A 19,020-nucleotide genomic window follows, 5' to 3' on the forward strand; every position below is an offset into this window, starting at 1 on the left:
TAAAGTGAAAATATTAGAATTACATCGAGTTCATGTAAAGATTCGTTTAAAACTAGTTTCGGGGCAACACTGAACGTTAAATAAACTGACGTCAATCGTCGCGTACAGAGAATATAAAATGCTGTTGCTGCCACCTGCTGGTTGGAAAATAATCGCCAATTAAGGCTTTATTGGGACATGACGTCACTCAGTGGAAACGAAATTTGAAGAGCAGCAACTCCTTTAGAGTAACTCTGAGATTGTGTTGGGACTTTTGTTACCTGCGGAGGTGTTTTACACTCAAGGTCACCTGCGTCTCACACACCACCGTGCTAACCGGACGACATTAGGCCCGGATGAGACGGATGCTCGTTTAAATTCTCTTTGGAATTCTTTTCTTTCTGTCTTTAGTGTCTCATATTAAACATCACATCATCAGGATCTGAGAAGCTGCTTCCACTGAGTATTTGTTTCATTGATCGTTTCAGCATTTTCAACACAAGTTCAAACTCTGCGCGTCAAAAACCGCAATGAAACGAAAAGAAACGCGTTTTTAGTCAAATCTGGGAGGAGATTTCGAGTCTTTTGCGCGCGTCTGCACTACTCTGTCACGCACTCTGAGGAAATAATAAACCCGAGATTAAACCCAGGCAGACTGACATCAGATGGGATGAAAATGACGAAGCGTTTTCATATCCGGTGAAAATATCTGCAAAAATCATCTGTGGTTGTCAGCAACAGGTATGACGCGCGTGCACCACCCGCCCTCCATCAGCTCTGCTGCTCTTCTCAGGGATTGTGAACAGTCCTATTGTTGACCATCACGTCCCTGGTCAACATCTACACGCCCCCGAGCCTTCTGCTTCCGAGGTGGAGCCTGACACCCGGACTTCTCCACCCGAGTGCCGGCGGCGCAGACGCGCGGCGAGCGGACCTGGAGCAGCAGCACAATCTGGGACGCAGCATCTCGGGGAGGGAACATCGAGGAAGAAGAAGCTGAGGAAGACACCGTTTTCTGAGTATCTCCGCGTTGGCCTTAGAGATGAATTCCCTCATCTTGCTGTCCGTTTTTGCCACAGTGGCTGCCGCAAAGTCACCTCGGATGAAATTCGTCGTGCACGGTAGGCAGGCTTTTAATCCCACATTTGTGACTTTGATCTGCCGGGTTGCCTGAAAGGTTGGATGTGCTGAATGAATGATCAGTCAGGGTGGGGGCAAACACTTGCTTCAGCGTCCTTCGATAAAACCATCGAGGCATGTTGGCTCCATCACCTCTGCTTTAATCTCCCAAACACTGGCAGAACTAGAGATTAATAAATAAATAAATAAATAAATAAATAAATAGTGTCGGGCTATTTGACCAGTCTGCTTGTCTTTTGTACAACTTGTGGATTTTCTCCCCCCTCCCTGCGCCTCCAGTGGTTCCTGGGTACCCTGGTTATCAGAAAGGTTCTGGCGCGTCCATGTCCTCACCTCTGGGCGCATCCAGCACAGGCGCGTGCCCCCCTCCCCACCGCCGTGCATGCAGGAACATGGCGCCAGGTCTCCCCGCACACACCGTGAGCTCCTGCCCTTTAAACACCCGCCGACCCCCCCATCACCGAGTTACGACCCGCTCGGTGGCGGCGCGGCCATTGTGGCTCCGGCGTCCTTGCGGAGCTGCAATGCGGGACACGGTGGCTGCTCACGCTGCGGCAGAGAGGCGCCCCTGCGCTGCTTTATGGTAGAAGGTTTTATGAATACATGTACGAGCACAGACACGAGAGGAAACTGGGGAGGGGGCGACATTGGATGGAAAATACCGAGGACTCCTTTATCTATTCTACTCACGCCTTCTTACACCTCACACACTCCTCTAATGTATTCAGCAATCAGAGGGAAGGAAGACGGTGGGGGTGGGGTGGGGTGGCGTTGTGTATGTATGTGTGTGTGTGTATGTGTGTGTGTGTGAGGGGGTAACTTACTTGTATCTGTAACAGCCCACCCCCCCACCACCAGAGGAGCGCAGCAATAAATGCGGGAGAAGACGCGCAGGGCGCGCGTCATGTCAATCACACACACACACACACACACACACACACACACAACACACACACACACACACACACACACACACACACACACACACACACACACACACACACACACACGCACACAGACCTCCAGTTTGTTCAGCACCACAGACAGTACCGCGGTGCCACAAAGGCGATCAATACGACCTCAAATAAAAGATTTCTGTTCTGTTGGTGTGGAAATGAAGCCGCTCCAGGCCAGAGAGCACCAGCCCGGCCTGACAGATGTTTCCTATTTATGATTTAAAAAGAAATAAGTGACAATGACACCCACAAGAGTTAACCAGCAGCGCCGTCCTTCCCGTCCAACCAGACAACCCATAAACCCACCAAAGCCGTTGCAGACATTGAATTCCTGGACTGTAGCCAGTTATTGATCACCATTGGTGATGACGTCATGTTCAAACATCTCGGGGCTTTGCCTCATTTGTCACATAATCATGCTGTTGTGATTGTGTTGCTGTTATGCTCAGGACAGATGAGATCAAAATTATAATTAAATAATAATTCAACAAATACCTCACAGCTAAACTCATGACGATGACGTGCTAACAGGTCAGAACATGGCTCTAATTAAATGTAATTCTAGACATATTTGCTCAGAGACGCAGGGAAGCACTTTAATTAAAGCTGATCACCAGATCCTCAGTCACAGAGGAGCAGGTGTGAAATTAAAATAATAAATTACACAAATAAGACACACGATGATGAAGGGTCCCATTTAAAAACAGACGTAAATGTCTGGTGACATCAAGAGACAAAGAGTTCATGTGTGAAAGGATGAGAAGGCTGAAAACACAAACAAAAGGAAATGTAGCGAAGGACATGGAGGTGAAGGGCAAATTCAACACCTCAAGCTGCCTCCTAAATACCAAACAGTGGTAAAGTTCAGCCTCTGACCTTCTCTTCCAACACACCCAGTCTGAACTGGTCAGTTCGATCTTCAGAATCAGAGCAGTCACCTTCAAACAGTTCATTCACCTGAAACTAACCTGGTTTTTCGAGTAATCACCCCCAAATGTACAACTTGTGCCAAAAATGTGTTACTTTCTTTGATCAAAACTGGTAATCTCTAATTACCATGACAACTGAGGTGAAACCAGCACAGCTGAAGGTCACTGGGGGGGGGGGGACATGTGTCCAGGATTTCTTACTGGTCTGAGTCAATTTATGGGTCTCATCATCACCACCGAGACAAGCTGCCACTAGTGCCCATGAGCAAGACGGGCCTCTAACTCTGCTCAGAAAGGCTGCTGAACTGAATGAAGGTGAGGCTTAAACGAGTCGGCAGCCTGGCTGTCTGGAGACCAGCGAACAGTGAAATTATTATTTAAGCCACTTTAGCCTTTCTTAGTGGCAGGGAAAGAACATGCTCCATCAATTAGAGTCCCACTAATCAGGGAAGCATCTGTTGCCATGGCAACAGTTGGTTAGCAACCAATATCAATGACCACCGTCATTCAAACATGTCAGATTTGTCTTTGTTGTAAGGAAGAGGAGCAAATGTCCGATGCTGTGTTAGTATGACCTCATTTTTCATGAAGATTTAGAGCTAAAAGCTTCGGCTGTTTTAATTAAACTAATACACTTTAATTTGAGCTAAATGAACAGTTTTAAAATCAAAAGCGACAAATTGAAAACTGCATGCAATCAGTTTCCTTTTACCGACACACTTGTCGAAGCTTTTACGCTTTAATTGTACAGGTTTAATTAAACCAAGTATCATGGAGAACCCCACCCCCACCCCCACCCCCACCCCCACCCTGCGCCGTTACACCCCCTCCTGGGTGAGTTATCATAAGTGATTCTTAATCTTTTTTAAGTACAGGCGCAGTCGCACTGTGGCGTAGTGTGAGTGTGCTCAGACGGCTGAATCATGTGAACTTTGGAGCCGTCTGTGGGTGTCCTGGGTGTAATTTACCCAAATATCCAGGGTGACATTTTCACACATGATTACTTCACTGGTATTTATGCTCCCACCAGGTGCCCTTTTCCACCAACACCCAGGTGGCTTTTCTGCCAAAGCGCGCTGTGTAATCAGACGCCACGAAGGGCAGAAACAGCGCCGCGTTTTAGTGAAACCACATCCAGCAAAACTCCCTGGGAGCTACTGGAGATCCAGAGGAAGCGCTTTAATAAGCCGGTTGTTTTCAGCAGCACAACAGCGGTGAAAAATGGCTGATCAGCCACACTGCTGTCACTGCTGTCGTCTGCTCTTGCAGAACTAAAACTGAGTTTCCTCCATGAAGGCTGGGAACTGCATCATTGTGATTTAACTTTAAGAGGAGCTCAGCGCTGCGGGCCAGCTCATCTCCATAATGTATACGCTGTTATCGTCCCCAGAGCCCTCCAGGTTCCACTTCCACAAGCCGGAGAACTACATCAGCATGTACCATCAGGAGGGGAGCGACACCATGTACGTGGGCGGTCAGGCCGTCATCTACGTGCTGACGTTCACCAACAGAGGCATCCGCGACCTCCAGGTGCACTCTTTGATTTTTCTGTGTCGTGCAGATGTTTGTGGAGAATTTAGCAAAGGCCGGCATGCTTTATAACAGGTTTATAACAGGTTGAGATGCGATCTCACTCTGAGTTTAGCTGCTGTGCCTGGAAACACGTCTGCATCAAACAGTTAAAGTTGTCAAGAGAACTAAAAGGGTTGATCACCTGACTCCTGAGCAGATGAAGCTCCTGCTGGTTTCAGCTGCTGCCTCAATCACGAGCGAGTTCTTAATGACCACTTGACAATCACACTTTTTAACCTCCTTCTGTGGGTGAAATGACGACTTACAGACCACAGAAATAAAAGGGTCAGTTTTACCTCAAGCTGGAGCAGCTGACAGGACGTGATGAAGCTCATCTGGCTTCAGGCTATGTTGATTCATCTTTATTTTACAAAGCTTCAGTCATTTTATGCCCACAGTAGAGTTTGAGGCAGGGATGAGTGAAGAGGAGAGTTTTGTTGGAGTCCAGATGAGAGCTGAAGCACTGAGGCTGGGATTGGTGCTAAAACACTGAAGAAAGTGAACAAAAAGTAGCTGGAAGCATCTACAGATGAAGGTGATGGACCAGACCTGGCTGCTGCTTTAATAGGAGATGGTCTGGATAATGGAGAGACCACAGATGACCCCTGGTTGACCTTCCTGTTCTGCTGCTGAAATTAACTGAGCAACTTCCCCCCCCACAGATCCCAGCCGCCTCCGACCAGACCGCCATCGATACTTGCAAGGCCAGGGTTGCAGCGCTGGAGGTAGAGGGTCACCGTCAGCACCTGCATCCACGGGGGCTTTCATCCCTCTGATCAGTGACATCACCATCATCGTCACCATCATCACCGCCACCACTACCAGCATCATCATCGTCATCTTCACCACCACCATTATCATCACCATCACCACCAGCCGTGAAGACTGAGAGAACTGCAGGTTCTGAGGGCATCTGATGGCTAGAATATCAGAGATGTTTGCAGACGGATGGTGAAGAAGCAGCCTGCCCAAATATATTCGTATATTTATACCAGTGCAATGATCCACTCTGTCCCAGTATGGCCAGTTAAGGTGAAGCCTGTCAGCAGTGTTGACCTGAAAACTTTGGGAAGAATCTGTAGAAGAAGAAGCAATCTGACATAAATGCAGAGACATTCACCATCCTACTGCCCACCTACACCCCCCCACACACACCTACACACGCACCCACACACACATAACAATTTTTAGATTTAGTGATGTAACATTTCCATAAGCATTTATTTCAGATTTCTTGATCACACTATTTTCCCCTCACTCTCTCTCTCTCTGTCTCTGTCTCTCTCTCAGTTGGAGTGTGATAATTTCATCACCGTCATCCAGAAGGTGAACGACACCATGATCGTGTGTGGGACCAACGCTGGGAGCCCCCGCTGCTGGATGCTGGTGAGACTCCAACATCTCCTGCAGCTTCACAAAGGCTTTTTTGTTCTAGAAGATGATAAATCCAGTCAGAAATGTTTCCACCAGCCACATGGTGCAAAGCTGTTTCCCATCCTCACTGGTCCAGGGTGTAAGGTTCCGATCTGCCCAGCACACAGGTGACAGGTTTGCTCCCCCGCAGGTAAACGACACTGTGCTGACCGACGTCCAGGGCGTACAAATCGCGTCGGCCTCTGACATCTCGCCAGCTTACCCGTCCCAGAGGTCCATCAGCCTGCCTGCAGGTAACGCCTGAAGCTCGTCGCGGGTGTGTGGGGGGGCTTTAGTGGGGACGTCTGACAACTTGAGTGTTTTATTTTGGACAGAGATGTCTTCATATTCATCTTGATCAAGTTCAGATGAATTTGAGCAGCAGAGCGACATCAGTGCCGGTCTCAGGCTCCCTGAAGCAATCTGACTCTTCTTATCAAACTTGATTCAGGACATGCAAATGAATGAGATGATTGGTCTTAAAGTGCCTCAGATGCTGCTGGAGACCGACAAGGAGGACGCGTCTGCTGCATTTTAAGCTCTTTAAAGAAGAAACAACGTGGTGGACGCACATGCTTGAGAATGAGTTTGAAAACATCTGCGACAGATGTGTGGCAGCTGCAGATGATTCAACAGGTTAACTCAGGTTCCAGGAGCAAATACAAGCCTGAAGCTCTTGTTTGTACAGGAAACGGGGAATAGCTAGAAAGGTGCCTGCATCCATCAGTATCTGTGCACGTGTGGGACAGATTTCACCCCAGCTGTTGGTGTGTGAGACGGTGGATCTTCTGAGGAACCACCAGAGTTGGTATCAGAGACTGTATGTGGAGCAGTTAGCCTCCCAAACACAGCAGAGCAGCCGTGCACGACTGATGCTGATCAGCTGACAGTCAGAAAATATGCAGCAGGAAGACGGCTGAAGGCAGAGGCAGGTGATTCACAGCATGTCCAGAGGTGACTATGACACCCAGTCCCAGCAGTTTGGGTTAGGCTGGATGATTCTGGATCTGCCTGCAGGGTCTGTTCATGCACACGCGCACGTGTACGCACGCACGCACGCAATCACACAGGCTGCCTCCACAGCAGATGACCGTCTGCTGTATTCCATTTCGTCACTCTGCTATGGAAGCAGAGGTGGTGCAGATGTGACCTTTGCCATTTCTGACAGGACACGTCTTCATGCTGCAGGTCCCTGCATCAGAAATCAGGGCGTGACTTTACGGTGTCTCTAAAATGGGACCTGGAGCCGTTCACCAACCCACAGATGCTCCTCAGAACGAAGCCCCAGCAGCGATGAGGCAGGCGGTGGGGGCAAAATGCCGTAGATGAACTGCTGGCGAGCAGAATTAGCTCGAGCCGCGGCTTCTCCTCCAGCCGTGGATCGATTGTGGAGGCAATGAGCCGTCACTCCTGCTGCAGTTAACAGCATCCTAATAAGCGCCTCCTCCAATTAAGATGTTGCTGCCACAATTTGAGAAAACGCTCCCCCGACTTCACTGCAACAGAGCGTGAGACCTAAGTGGGCTGTTTGAGCAAGATGGAGCCGAGGCAGCGATTCTGCTTTGATGTCTTCTTCTTCATCCTCTCCTGTTTTTTTTCCCTCCTGCGCCGCCGTTGTCTCCATTTTTCCTTTGTGTCTTTGTCTCCTTCAGCCTCAGTCAGTCCTCTGTGTTGCTTCATGTTTTCTCCTGCCTGTCTGAACCGTGGTAACCTCTTTTCCTGTCCTCCCTGCTCACCCCCTCCTCACCCGCCCTCTTCTCTCTGTCTCAGATGGGAGTCTATATTCTGCCATGTCGTCGGCAACAGGTCACGCCGGCTCGATCCGTCGTACGTTTGGCTCCCAGAAACTCCTGAAGACGGAGAACGTTTGGCTGCTGAGTGAGTAGGAGGGGGGAGTCGTGCAGAAGCTGGAAAGGTTTAGGCTAATGAATATGAAGAAGGTGGGCGTTACGCTCTCTAAATCACCCGTGAGCAATACCATAGGGACAAACAACATGTAGGTGTATTCCAAACAATTATGTGTCATTTTTAAGAGTAAAATATCAACAACCTCTAATACTTTCCTTAATTATCTTAATGCGTGCATTTAAAGGTCAGTTGATAACGGTTGTATCTTTAAAAGACGAACGACCTGATGGTTGAATAAGAACTGAGCCTGCTCATCACCAGATCCACAGTTTGCTGGTGCCGCCGTAATTCCGTCCGACCAGAAGTTGAAGGAGGAGATGTACTTCCTCTTCAGCGAGTTCAACAAGACGGCCCGAGTGGACGAGGAGCCGTACAGGGCTCGCATCGGACGGGTTTGCACGGTGAGAACGGTTGCGCGGTTTTGCACCTCACACGTGGCCACCGGGAGGAAGCATCTGTGCTGCAGCAACAGGAAGCAGCTAACACAGCATCGCTCATGTGCTCCTGTTATATTCAGGTAGATGAAGGTGGCATTAAAGCCCTGTTGGCGGACTCGTGGACCACCTTCATGAAGGCCCGGGTCATGTGCGGTGCAGGAAACACACAGCAGCAGTACAACAACCTGAAGCAGGCAGTGGTGCTGACGGAGCAGGACCAGAGGGCCGGAGTCCTGTACGGTCTCTTTTCTAACGCCTGGTGAGTTCTGACTGGATTTTCAGGCTTCGTGCCATTAAATTGTTTCTATGCACATTTAGATTTTTAACCGTGGGTGGAAATGGTTCGTTTTTCTGTTCACGTCCGTCACTCCGAGAGGTGGGTGAACCTCGTCTTTCCTCTGCTTCTGAGCTAGTGTTCAGTGAGAGCTGACTGATTCCAGAAGCTAATGTTCAGCTGTAGTCCATCCATCTCTGTAACAGCCTGTCAGTGTGAAGGCTGTGCAGCCTCCTCAATAAGATACCGGAAGAATGGATGGAAGAATCCGACTCTTCATTTTTCTAAGCCTTGATCAGCTGCGGGATCCTTGAGCGACGACAGCGAAGGAGGAACCTGTTACAGATTTAGAGATATAGAGGAAGACGCTCAAGCAACTAGAGTTTTTACCAAATTAGCAGTCCTCATTGACCAATAGGGATTCATCTGCAAATATAGAACACAAGAAAGAACATTTCTAATTAACTGTCCAATAGTGACCCAGATTCAAAGAGTGACGAGCTAATGCGTGGACATGTGCCGGGGCAGTAGTTGCACTGCTCAGGCCCCTTTTTTATGTGCTGTGTGTGTAATTGTCCTCCTCTGCCCTCTTTCAGGGGCAGAAAGGTGATTTGTGCTTACTCCATTAAGGACATTGACCAGGCCTTCTCCACCTCCAAACTGAAGGGCTACAGCAGTCCCTTCATCGGCAGTCGCCCTGGAACGGTGACCAGCTCATGACTGTTATTCCAGATTACTGGAGCTATTTTAGGGAAAAGGAAACTATATTGAGCTTCCTGTCCAAGGTCAATACGCGGTACGCTCAACAGTCCAGCCTCATCTGACTATCGCTTCCTTTCCCAGTGCGTCCGCAAAAACTCCACCCCAGGAGGACCCAGCGACATCAAGAACCTCGGAGTGATCAGGTACCACCCAGAGATTGAGGATGTGATCCGACCCAATGGGGTGGCCCCACTCGACCTGCCCACTGACGATCAGATTACCCACATGGTTGCGGACATCGTGCTGGCGGTCAATGATGAGCACTACAGTGTCCTGTACCTGGGAACAGGTGTGTGTGTGTTTACATATTATGCTGCAGTGCACCACTGTATGAGGCTTGATGCTGCCTTCACTGACAGCAGTTTTCCTCACCGCTGTGTCTTTGCTGCACCAATCAAACCAAGCTGAGCCATCAGATTCTTCGGGTCTCTCTTCACGATGCTGCTCAGGTCCTAAAATGCAATTAGATTGTCAAAGCAACGCTGAAAAATCCACCAAGCATTTCAATTTTCCAAAATGTCTTTGACTTGCTTCCTTTGGGTTTTAACAAATAATTCAGGCAAATGGAACATATGTGTAATGTTTCTTCCCCCTCTTCTGGCCAATGTTCCCCTTAAATCTGGGTCAAACCCATTTTAGCTCTGACATATTTCAGACATGAAATCACAGGGAACAGTTCAGGAGAGGCTGACCCGCTCTGTATCGACGCTAAATAGCTGTGGTGGGACTACAGGTCTTTACAGGCAGCATCCAGCACAGCTGGCTCTCACTGTAAAGACCCCTGAACTGGTCCGATAAGGTGATGTAAGAGGCCCTCCTGGTCTGGTGGAGGCAGGAGAAGCAACAGCTCCATGGTGGGCTGTTGCTAAAGAGCAAGCTCAGCCGTTTCTGCAGACTAGAGACCAGCAACAACCAGACCCACTGATGAAGAACTGGCTAACAGACTCAGCCAACATCAGAAATACTGTCCTGGGGAGTGTTTGTCATGTCTCCTACACATTGTTAAGAACATTTATCCCCGTGGAAACTCTCACTTCTTTTAGTTTAGCTTCATTTTAGAGAGACAGTTTGGGTTTGAGGGAAAAATTATCTTCCCACATTTAAAAAAAACCCCTTTTAATCAGCACAATTGAGCCATATCAATGCTTTCAGCTGCACAATCAAAGGCTGTTAATTAAGGCTCTGGCTGTGAAACTGAGGTCACTGCAGCGAGGAAATTCAAATTCAAGCAAAGTAGAAAAACAGCACAAGGTCAAAATCTGTCACAGATCTGCTGAAATGATTCTGGCTCCGTTTGATCGCAGCACCAACGCCGAGGCGCCATCGGCTGCTACCCATAGCTCTCCCTGCAAAAATTGCCTTGTGCCTCGGAGAGATCACCATGGCAACCATCACAAGTCATATGCTGGTGCGCGCACGAGCGTCTCAGCACGCTGAAAGTTCGCAGGAAGATGAGAGATTACGAACGCTCTTTCTTCTGCATCCTGTCGTGCTTGTCAAGCATCAGCGTCTCTGCGTGTATTTTTAAAACGGAAAATGTTAAAAGGGTTGGAAAAAAGGCAGCACGAGGACGATGATGATGTTGATGATGATGATGATGATGAGGGCCCCCTGCGTGGGGGCAGTAATGACGATCTGCTGGCACGTATCTGCGTCCAGAGTTCTGGCTCCTCCTCTATGCTTCTACTTTTGTCTGTGGTAAAACATAAAACAACATTTTCTGATGGCGTCTGTCTCCCTTAGCTCAGTGTTGCTTCAGTGTCTGGGGACACCGCTGATAAATATTCACAGGCTCGTAGCCGGTCATCAGCCTGAGTCATGAACGTGTGTGTGTGGACGGGTGAAATCCAGCCGAGGGAGCGAGGCAGATGCACAGGCAGGTCACCCTGATGGATGTGAGTTCTATCAGATTAAACTAACCAGAGGAGCAGAAATGGCGAGCTGGGGTCCAGTAAAATGGCAGCAGACGTGCTCCAGGTAGCCCTGGGAGATTATTCTTCCAGAGTGATGGAAAATCCAATAAATATCCTCCACAAAAGGCGAGCTAAGAGACTCAGGTGCATCATTATTCTCAGTGCAGGAGAAGGAGGCTGATATTAGTGTGGTCGCCTGGAGAGAAAAGCTCTCAGAGCGTTCATGAAGGAAAAGAGCCACAAAACATCACAGCCTTGGTGCCTTTGGGTAACTTCCAAGGAACCTTTATTTTGGTTAAAAAAGAAACTGAATGGAACATTCCAATCAGATGTTCTTTTATTTGTTCCTTCAGTAAGAATCCTGAGCAGGTGCAGAGTTCTAATGGAAATAATAGACTAATTAAGGCCATCAGTGCCGCTGATATTAAAATGCCACTATCGTCCTGACATTTGTGCTCAGAGATAAACAGCCAAAGCATCAGTGGAGCGCTGGACCGATTCCTGAAGGTAACAGTGAACAGTGTCGTACTGCAGGTGTGATTGGACACAGTCATCAGGGTGCCAGTAGCTGCTAGCTTAGGCTCAAACCAGGCTTCTGAAGAAACCAGTGAAGAAACCGTTAACAGAGAAACACAGCAGCCACAAGAAACTCAAACAGCCTTTAATTTAACAGCCTACTCAGGTAAATTTAAATCCAGACTGAAGCGGGGGGGGGTTGACCTCTTTTGGAGCTATGAAAGAGCCGATGAGTGGCTCCTTTTTCCACTGTTTGCTCCTCTGAGACTCAGAAATGTGCACTTAAAGCAGAGGGAGTCAGCAGAGGGAGTCGGCTGTGGGCGCCGTGACGAGGGCACCTTGGTGCGCCGTTCAGAAAAGTGGAATTACTCATCTAATTTCCTCTGGTCTAATGGCCCCGCCCACAGACACATGGAGGGTGTCTCTCAAAAGGACATTACCCAGGACCCAGACGGAGGTGACGGGGAGCTGTAATCAGGCAAATAGCTACTGGAACACTTTGGGTTTAAAACCATCTCACTGGCCTTGGTGGGAACTCAGTCTGGTGGAACGCTGCAGGATCTGACAGAGATCTTTTCTTTGAGTTTTGATCACCAGCCAGCAAATGCAAATGATTTTATACACACATGAGAGAGTTCAGCACAACAGATCAGCTGTAAACTGTCTCCTGGCAGCGTTGGTGGTCGGTACAAGCGTCCACACCCAAAACATTTCAGAGGAAATCCTGAAATCCGGAAAACATTAGTAGAGACTGGTGGTGTTCTTCTGGCATGGCTGGGTGGGAAAATGAAGCACGTCTTGGGACACAAATGTGAGTGGGGCAACTTCTTTTACAACCATTTGAGTGGCAGCCTCGAGGGTCCGCGGAGCCTTTTTGATGGAGCCAAAGCACCGAACACAAGAGTTTTAACTGTAGAAGCTGACAGATCCACTGCCGGGTTTTTCTCCAGCTCAGTCGTGGAGTCGGTGCTGCAGAACGCTGCCCCGCTGGGACGCAGGAAATGTCAGAGCCTTGCACTCACTTCTGCTTCCTGTTCCCGGGAAAGAAAATTCAACTTCTGGTCTCAGTGTGAGATTTGATGGAGCCCATTGGAGCAAATGGAGGTGGTGGGTCAGTGTTAATGGGAGAAGGTCCTGTCACAGAGGAGAGGAACTAGTCTTGTTAACAAAAGAGGGGTTTTCCTTCTGTGGGTGGTTTGTGGGCTGGGGTTCTGTCTAACAGTCAGAGGGTTCTGACTGTTTAAGGAAAGTTCCACAAGCTGAAGCCTGTCAGACTCAGGGGGTTTTCAGCTCGTCACCTCCTTTGCGTTCGCGTGTCAGGAGCTGAAAATAACTGTAGCTGGAATCAAAGCGTCAGGATCAAACAGATTATTCTCTGTTTAAAAGGAAAAGATCAATCAGACCGGAAGTTTATGAAAGAGGCGACGGTTTCAGGATGAAATGTGCCCGAATGTGACGGTGGGAGCACTCAGGAGGTGTGGATGTGAGATAAAAGGCACCGTTCTGGTCCCACTCTCAGCTCAGCCTCTCCATCACGCTGCCTTTTAGGCACCCAAGCTATCATGGGGAAACTGGCCAAATGGACGTCGAACTGCTGCTGATTCTGCAGGTGGAAAAAGAATAAAAATTGGTGTCTGACAGCCAGAATGGGCCTTTCTTCATGTTGACGCTCAGCATTCATGTATGACTGCGTACAAATGACCACCAGTGGGAAAACCTCCAGGCCAATTCCAGCCTTCTGATGGCCTTTGTTTGGGAAGCAGTAAAACCCGCTGGCACCATTTATCTGGATATTCAGAGCCAGTGTTGCTGCCCCCCCACTGCAGCAGCAATTAAACAGTAAGCTAATCCAGCTGCTACCGTTTTAGCTGCCGCTCGTGACGTCCTTGCATCAGGATAACTGTAGTTTTCAAGTTTAGTAAGTTTCACCAGTGCCCGCCTCTTTTTTCCAAAACTATCATGTATAGTTGGATACAGTAACATTTAAAAAAAAACCTGTCTTTTCATAATTGCTGAGCCTGGACTGACTCTGACCCAGCAGAACCACCGCCTCCCCCCTCCCTGAGAACCACATTTTAAACTATATTTGACAGGAACACCTGCGGCCACAGTCTGCGTGTGCCAGAATATTTTAATAAAAACAACTTTAGCCGCCAAAGTGCAATTGAAAAGGGGTTTATTAGCAGATTTGATTCTGAAGAATCCCTCACTGGGAGAAACAAACTGTTGGGACAGAAGGTTCTGGCGTGACAAACGCAAAAAAGTAAAACTGCATTTAAACCTTCACGGCTGACGGGGGCATCTGAAGAGCTCACATCTTCGATGTCACCCTGAGCTGAACTCTGCTGGATCCAGATCTGTGATCAGAGGTCGAACCATCACAGCGGAGCTGCCTGCAGCAGCCCCGAGTGGAAGCCGTCCAAGTCCGACCGCTGCGCTTCTGAACGTTGTCGGCGGAGAACAGAGGATGCCAGAATTCCAGAGGAGTGCGTTCTTCTGTGGAGGCCTGCAGGATCTCCCACTGACATTTGTGTGCTTTGTTTCCACAGAACAAGGCAAAGTTCTGAAAGTTCTGCACTTCAGAGAGGGCGTCTTCATCATCTCGCAGTATTCTCTGTTTCACAATGAAGGACCTGTTCTGAACATGGCCGTCGACTCCCAGAAGGTCAGCCTGGTTTTGGCGTTCTCTGTAAACCTGCAGGCATCACACAGGCGCTCTGAACCGTTAAAAACAAACGTTGTTGCCCGTAATGGTTGGGATTAAAGACTCTCCCTTCTTTATCACGCAGCTTCTGTATCTTCCACTCATGCAATTTTCTTTTCTCTAATGCCGTACTTTAACCGAATGAACGGCTGTTCAGGGGACATTTTGGCCCTAAAAAGCCTAAAAAAGAATTATTTTAACCATTGTCAGTGTAAAACGTCTTAAATGGAACTTACAGACAACAGCAGCTGATTTATCTCAGTAATAACGCTGCTGTTATTGGATCCATAAATACGGCCTGAATCTGTGTGTTCTCAGGGACACCTGTACATCGGCACGGCCATGGAGGTCCAGCAGCTGCCGCTGGCGGACTGTGGTCGCTACGGCGACACTTGCAGGGAGTGCATCCTCTCCAGAGACCCATACTGTGGTTGGGACTGGGCCAGGAGGAGGTGCATCGCCATCCCCCCCGGATACAACGTCACCACCGGGTATGACTGACGATTTTTGGCCCTGCAGGAACCATCTGACTGACGTTAATGGAAGCTTTGAATGTGTGTGGATATGCAGACTCATCAGCTGCTGCGAATCACCCCGTTTTCCTTTCTTATCCCCACCAGGGCTCTGATCCAGAATCTGGACTCCTCCAACTCCTCAGTTTGTGGGGAAGCTGCTGGTGAGTCTTATCTGCTCGCTGCTACTCTGCCTGATCTTAATCCAGAATATAAACCTTTAGCCACTAACCAGATGATTATCATATAATTGAGCAGTGTCCACAGCCCAGAGGGAGGCTTCATTTTCTGCATGACTGTTAAAAGCCAATCCTGCGAGGTTAGCTAGCTCCTCAAGTCATCTCCATTTAGCATCCAGTTCACTCCCAGGAGCATGTTCTCTGGGGTCAATGTCTATCTGGAGGAAAAAGGCCCCCGCAAAAGGCCCCCAGATGGATTAAACCACCATGAGATGAAATGAAGCTTCCAATCTGAATTGGCACTCAGCAGGGCTCAGCTGGAAGCTTCTCACTTTATGGTTTAAAACAATGTCCTCTGGTCTCTGACATTCTGCGGTCCACACCATCGAGGTTGCCCATGCTGGCAGACAGAAATTATAGCAATTATAATTTGAATGCACACAATTAGAATTTGACCGGTTACACTCTTTAGATCCCTGATGGCACCACTGGTTTCCCATGGCAACGGCGCTTAAATGGTGACACCACAGAAAGCGTTAGCTTCAATTTCCCAGCTGTTGGGTGAAAATGCAGCTTTTGTGTCCCGACAGCTCTGAAGCTGCGCCGGACATCCCCCAAAGAGGTGAAGGTGCAGTCAAACACCACCATCTTCCTCCCCTGCCCCGTCCGCTCCTTCCACGCCACCTATCGCTGGGAGAAGGACAACTGCCTCAAGAACTACCCGTGCATCCTCTCCGGGGACTTCTGCGTCCTGGGGCCGGTGGTGGACACTCCCCTGAGGGAAGGCGTCTTCCGCTGCATGGCCACCGAGGACGGGTTCAAGGTGGAGGTCATCTCCTTCAGGCTGGTGAACAACGGGCCCTTCCTGGCCGCCTCCCTGGCCTCCAGTCTGGGGCTGTCTCTTCTGCTCGCTGTGGCCACTCTGTGGCTACATTAACTGCAGCTAACGCTAACGCTAATCGCTCGTCCTGACTAGCTCCCAATGACAGGAACGACCAGGAGCCGTGTGAGGAGGTTTGGTTCGCAGAGCACTGAACTACATGGTTGGGAAGTCAAACGACAGCTTTTCTATTTTTGCAGTTTATCTACAATTAGTAAGACCAGAGCTTTTAGAGTGACGTGACTGGGAGTTTCTGTCCTGAATCCACGCGTCTCACAGTCTCCATTCAACCATCGTGAGGTGATTTGCGAACCTTTCCTCTCTGACACATTAAGACAAACATATCGTATGAGTGGGGCAAAAAACCACCAATACCAGGCTAGTTGTTTTCACCATTTATTCTTTTCGGAATCGTCTTGATTGTGCTTTGTTGTGAATATATAAACCTTTAATCCTCATCTAATCGTCCCTCCTGTGCGTTGGTAGAACTCATTAACACTTACACGAATGTCTGGTATTGAGATTTTAAAAGCCTTAAAACTTCTGGGACATAAACTCCTAAGCACAATTTCGCAGTCTGGCCGAGCGCTGCAGCCTGGGTCGGACTCGCCGCTGTCATTAGTGCAGCTACGTCCAACAGTGTCGCTGGGAGGAAGCGTCATCTTTTGACAGGAAGTAGGCAGATGGGCGTCAGCTCATCCGGGAACATCACTGTGTCCCCTCCTTAGACGAGGCTGTTCCTTGCATCTTTTTTTAATCAGACGCCATCATTGCACCTTGTTTACATCTTTGCCTTTAAACTTCTTTAAACGCGCTCCCTCCTCCCAGGAACAAACGCTGTTGCGTAATCTGGGAAAAAAAATAAACTTTAAAAAAGCCTGGCTAATGTTAGCCGTAAGATCTTCTCTCCCCTCTGAATCAAGTGGAAAAGGCTGAAGCAAGTAATAAATGTCAAAATGCAACTTTTGTATCACATCTCCAGACTCTACAAAAGATGAAGTCTGCTGCAGAGGCCACCGAACTCCTGTCAAAGTGTGAACAAGGTGCTAAACTAGCAGTTTTCATTAGGATCCATCCTCACGAGGGCAGACGGTGTTGATGGAAATCATGTTAGCTTCATATTTTATAGTTCGCCAGGCTTGTACGTGAATCTGTGAAGTGCGTTGTCCGTCATTGGTCTGCAGATGCTGATTTCTGTCATTGCTGCCAACAGAAGTGAATCTTTGTCTTGATGGTTGGGGGTTTGATGCCAGAGCCAGAACACCACCACACACCACCTTTTCTACCTTCATGCTGTGAAACTAAAGACAGACACAACCCAACCCAAAATACAGAGAATGCAAAATGGAGTGGAATGTAAAGAAACTCTGAGAGCAATTCCAGAAACAGACGCCAACCCTGAGAGCGATGAGCTGACTGATGTTGGGCCTGGTGTGGTGATGAATTACGCAGCAGATTAGCGTGTCCTCCGGAGCTTCAGCACTAGCAATATCAGGCTACATAACGTTGACCCGCACCATTAACAGATGAAGGAGGTTGTTCCTGACACTTACTCAGCCATCTTATCCAAATGTTGCTCGTTTCTCTCTCCAGTTTTGAAGCCATTCGTCCCTTTGCTGATGCGTTAATACCAGCCTTTCCGAATCCTTACCAACTGCCTGCGGGTTTCAAATGCCTTGCTCATCTGTGTGTCGGGCTGGGAAATCAACCTGTCAGCTTTTTGGAGGTTCTGCTGACAGGAAACTGAACACACTCACATCTGCCCGAGGCTTTTGTCTCCTGCTTTGATTATTGTGAAGAGATGGTGCTTGTGTCCTCCAACTCTGGTGATGCATTCAGGTGCTGCTGGGACAGACTTATCTTCAGGTCCTTCGCTCGAACCCATCAGCAGACACCTCTTACCACCTGATTCAAGGCCTCAGTGCTGACTGAAGGTAAAGGAGGGAAGTCTAACTAGCTGTCAAAGGGATGCAAACATGACCATTTAGGGAAGTTTGGAGTGAAAACCAGAGCAGGATTTAACATTACAGTCATTAATCATTTCATTCAGCAGCAGGTTGATAGTTCTAAAAGCAACCTTTGCTCATATTTTCCCCTGAATTATGATTAAAACATCTACCACTACGTCTCTTCAAAGCTCCTAAATGTGCTGGGATCGCTTTAGCCAGACTTTGTGTATCTTTGATGGGCATCTGCTGCCGTCAGCCGGTCCCACGCAAGCTAATCTCCTTCAAAGGGGGTCCTTGATTTGGCTTGAGGAAGCCCCGGTGGATCACACTATCTCGCTGCTAATGAACCAGGGTCGGGCACAGCCGGTCGCTGATCTGTCGCTCTGGAGTTTTCAGTGTCGGGTATCCAACATGTGTCTTGATAAATATGATTTTTGAATAACAGGCTAAACTCTAATATACATATATATATATATATATATATATATGAAAAATATCTGATTTATATTGGTGCCATGTCGGTCGAATGCCATCTCATAACATGTATTTTCAGATATATAGGGCAGAAAATCCATGTAACGATTCCATATTGACATGTCTTTCCCTAAACATGTGCAGTGAAAATGAATAAAAGACATCTATAAGCGGAGGATTCCTCGTCATTTTTAAGGTTGTGGAAACCCTTTTAGTAATGTGTGAATGTTGATATCTGTAGCTGGAGTTAAAGAGCATAATGAAGGTTTTTACACAGGTGGGAAGATTAAAGGAAGAGCCTGTAACCAACATTAAAAACACAGCTGAAGGTTTGAACTCATTTACAATGAATCGTTGCTTTAAATACCTAAATGGTTACAATGATTGGTTCATATTTAAGGTTCAGTTTGACCTTTGATTAAACAGGCAGAAAAGGGATCATATGGCCAAATATATTTTAAAAAGAGGTCTTGTGAAAGGTTAAAAGTGACACCTTTGGCTCTCACTTCAACCTTCGGCTGGT

At 48.1% G+C, this 19,020-nt stretch overlaps 2 protein-coding genes across 2 annotated transcripts in view; one reads left to right on the plus strand and one right to left on the minus strand.

Annotated features, from left to right (window-relative positions):
• tmod4 (tropomodulin 4 (muscle)) overlaps positions 1-19,020 on the minus strand; it is a 291,784-nt gene that overhangs the window by 100,862 nt on the left and 171,902 nt on the right. The gene's annotated exons all lie outside the window — the stretch shown is intronic.
• On the plus strand, positions 312-18,672 carry si:ch211-113g11.6 (uncharacterized protein LOC559008 homolog). Its single transcript, XM_057044518.1, has 14 exons — positions 312-1,100; positions 4,395-4,534; positions 5,239-5,301; positions 5,867-5,962; positions 6,141-6,243; positions 7,760-7,867; positions 8,159-8,298; positions 8,415-8,593; positions 9,205-9,313; positions 9,452-9,659; positions 14,349-14,464; positions 14,822-14,994; positions 15,124-15,179; positions 15,785-18,672. The coding sequence occupies exons 1-14, from the start codon at positions 1,022-1,024 to the stop codon at positions 16,129-16,131; spliced, it is 1,917 nt and encodes a 638-aa protein (XP_056900498.1). The 5' UTR covers positions 312-1,021; the 3' UTR covers positions 16,132-18,672.

The sequence above is a fragment of the Takifugu flavidus genome, chromosome 10 (assembly GCF_003711565.1).
Source record: "Takifugu flavidus isolate HTHZ2018 chromosome 10, ASM371156v2, whole genome shotgun sequence".
Taxonomy (NCBI): domain Eukaryota; kingdom Metazoa; phylum Chordata; class Actinopteri; order Tetraodontiformes; family Tetraodontidae; genus Takifugu; species Takifugu flavidus.

Bases quoted from the DNA above. Each gene is read 5' to 3' on its own strand.
- si:ch211-113g11.6 (XM_057044518.1), top strand. From the start codon at position 1,022: ATGAATTCCCTCATCTTGCTGTCCGTTTTTGCCACAGTGGCTGCCGCA. The intron at 4,535-5,238 runs GTGCACTCTTTG...CCCCCCCCACAG, and splicing joins GAGGCATCCGCGACCTCCAG to ATCCCAGCCGCCTCCGACCA. The intron at 9,314-9,451 runs GTGACCAGCTCA...TTCCTTTCCCAG, and splicing joins TCGGCAGTCGCCCTGGAACG to TGCGTCCGCAAAAACTCCAC.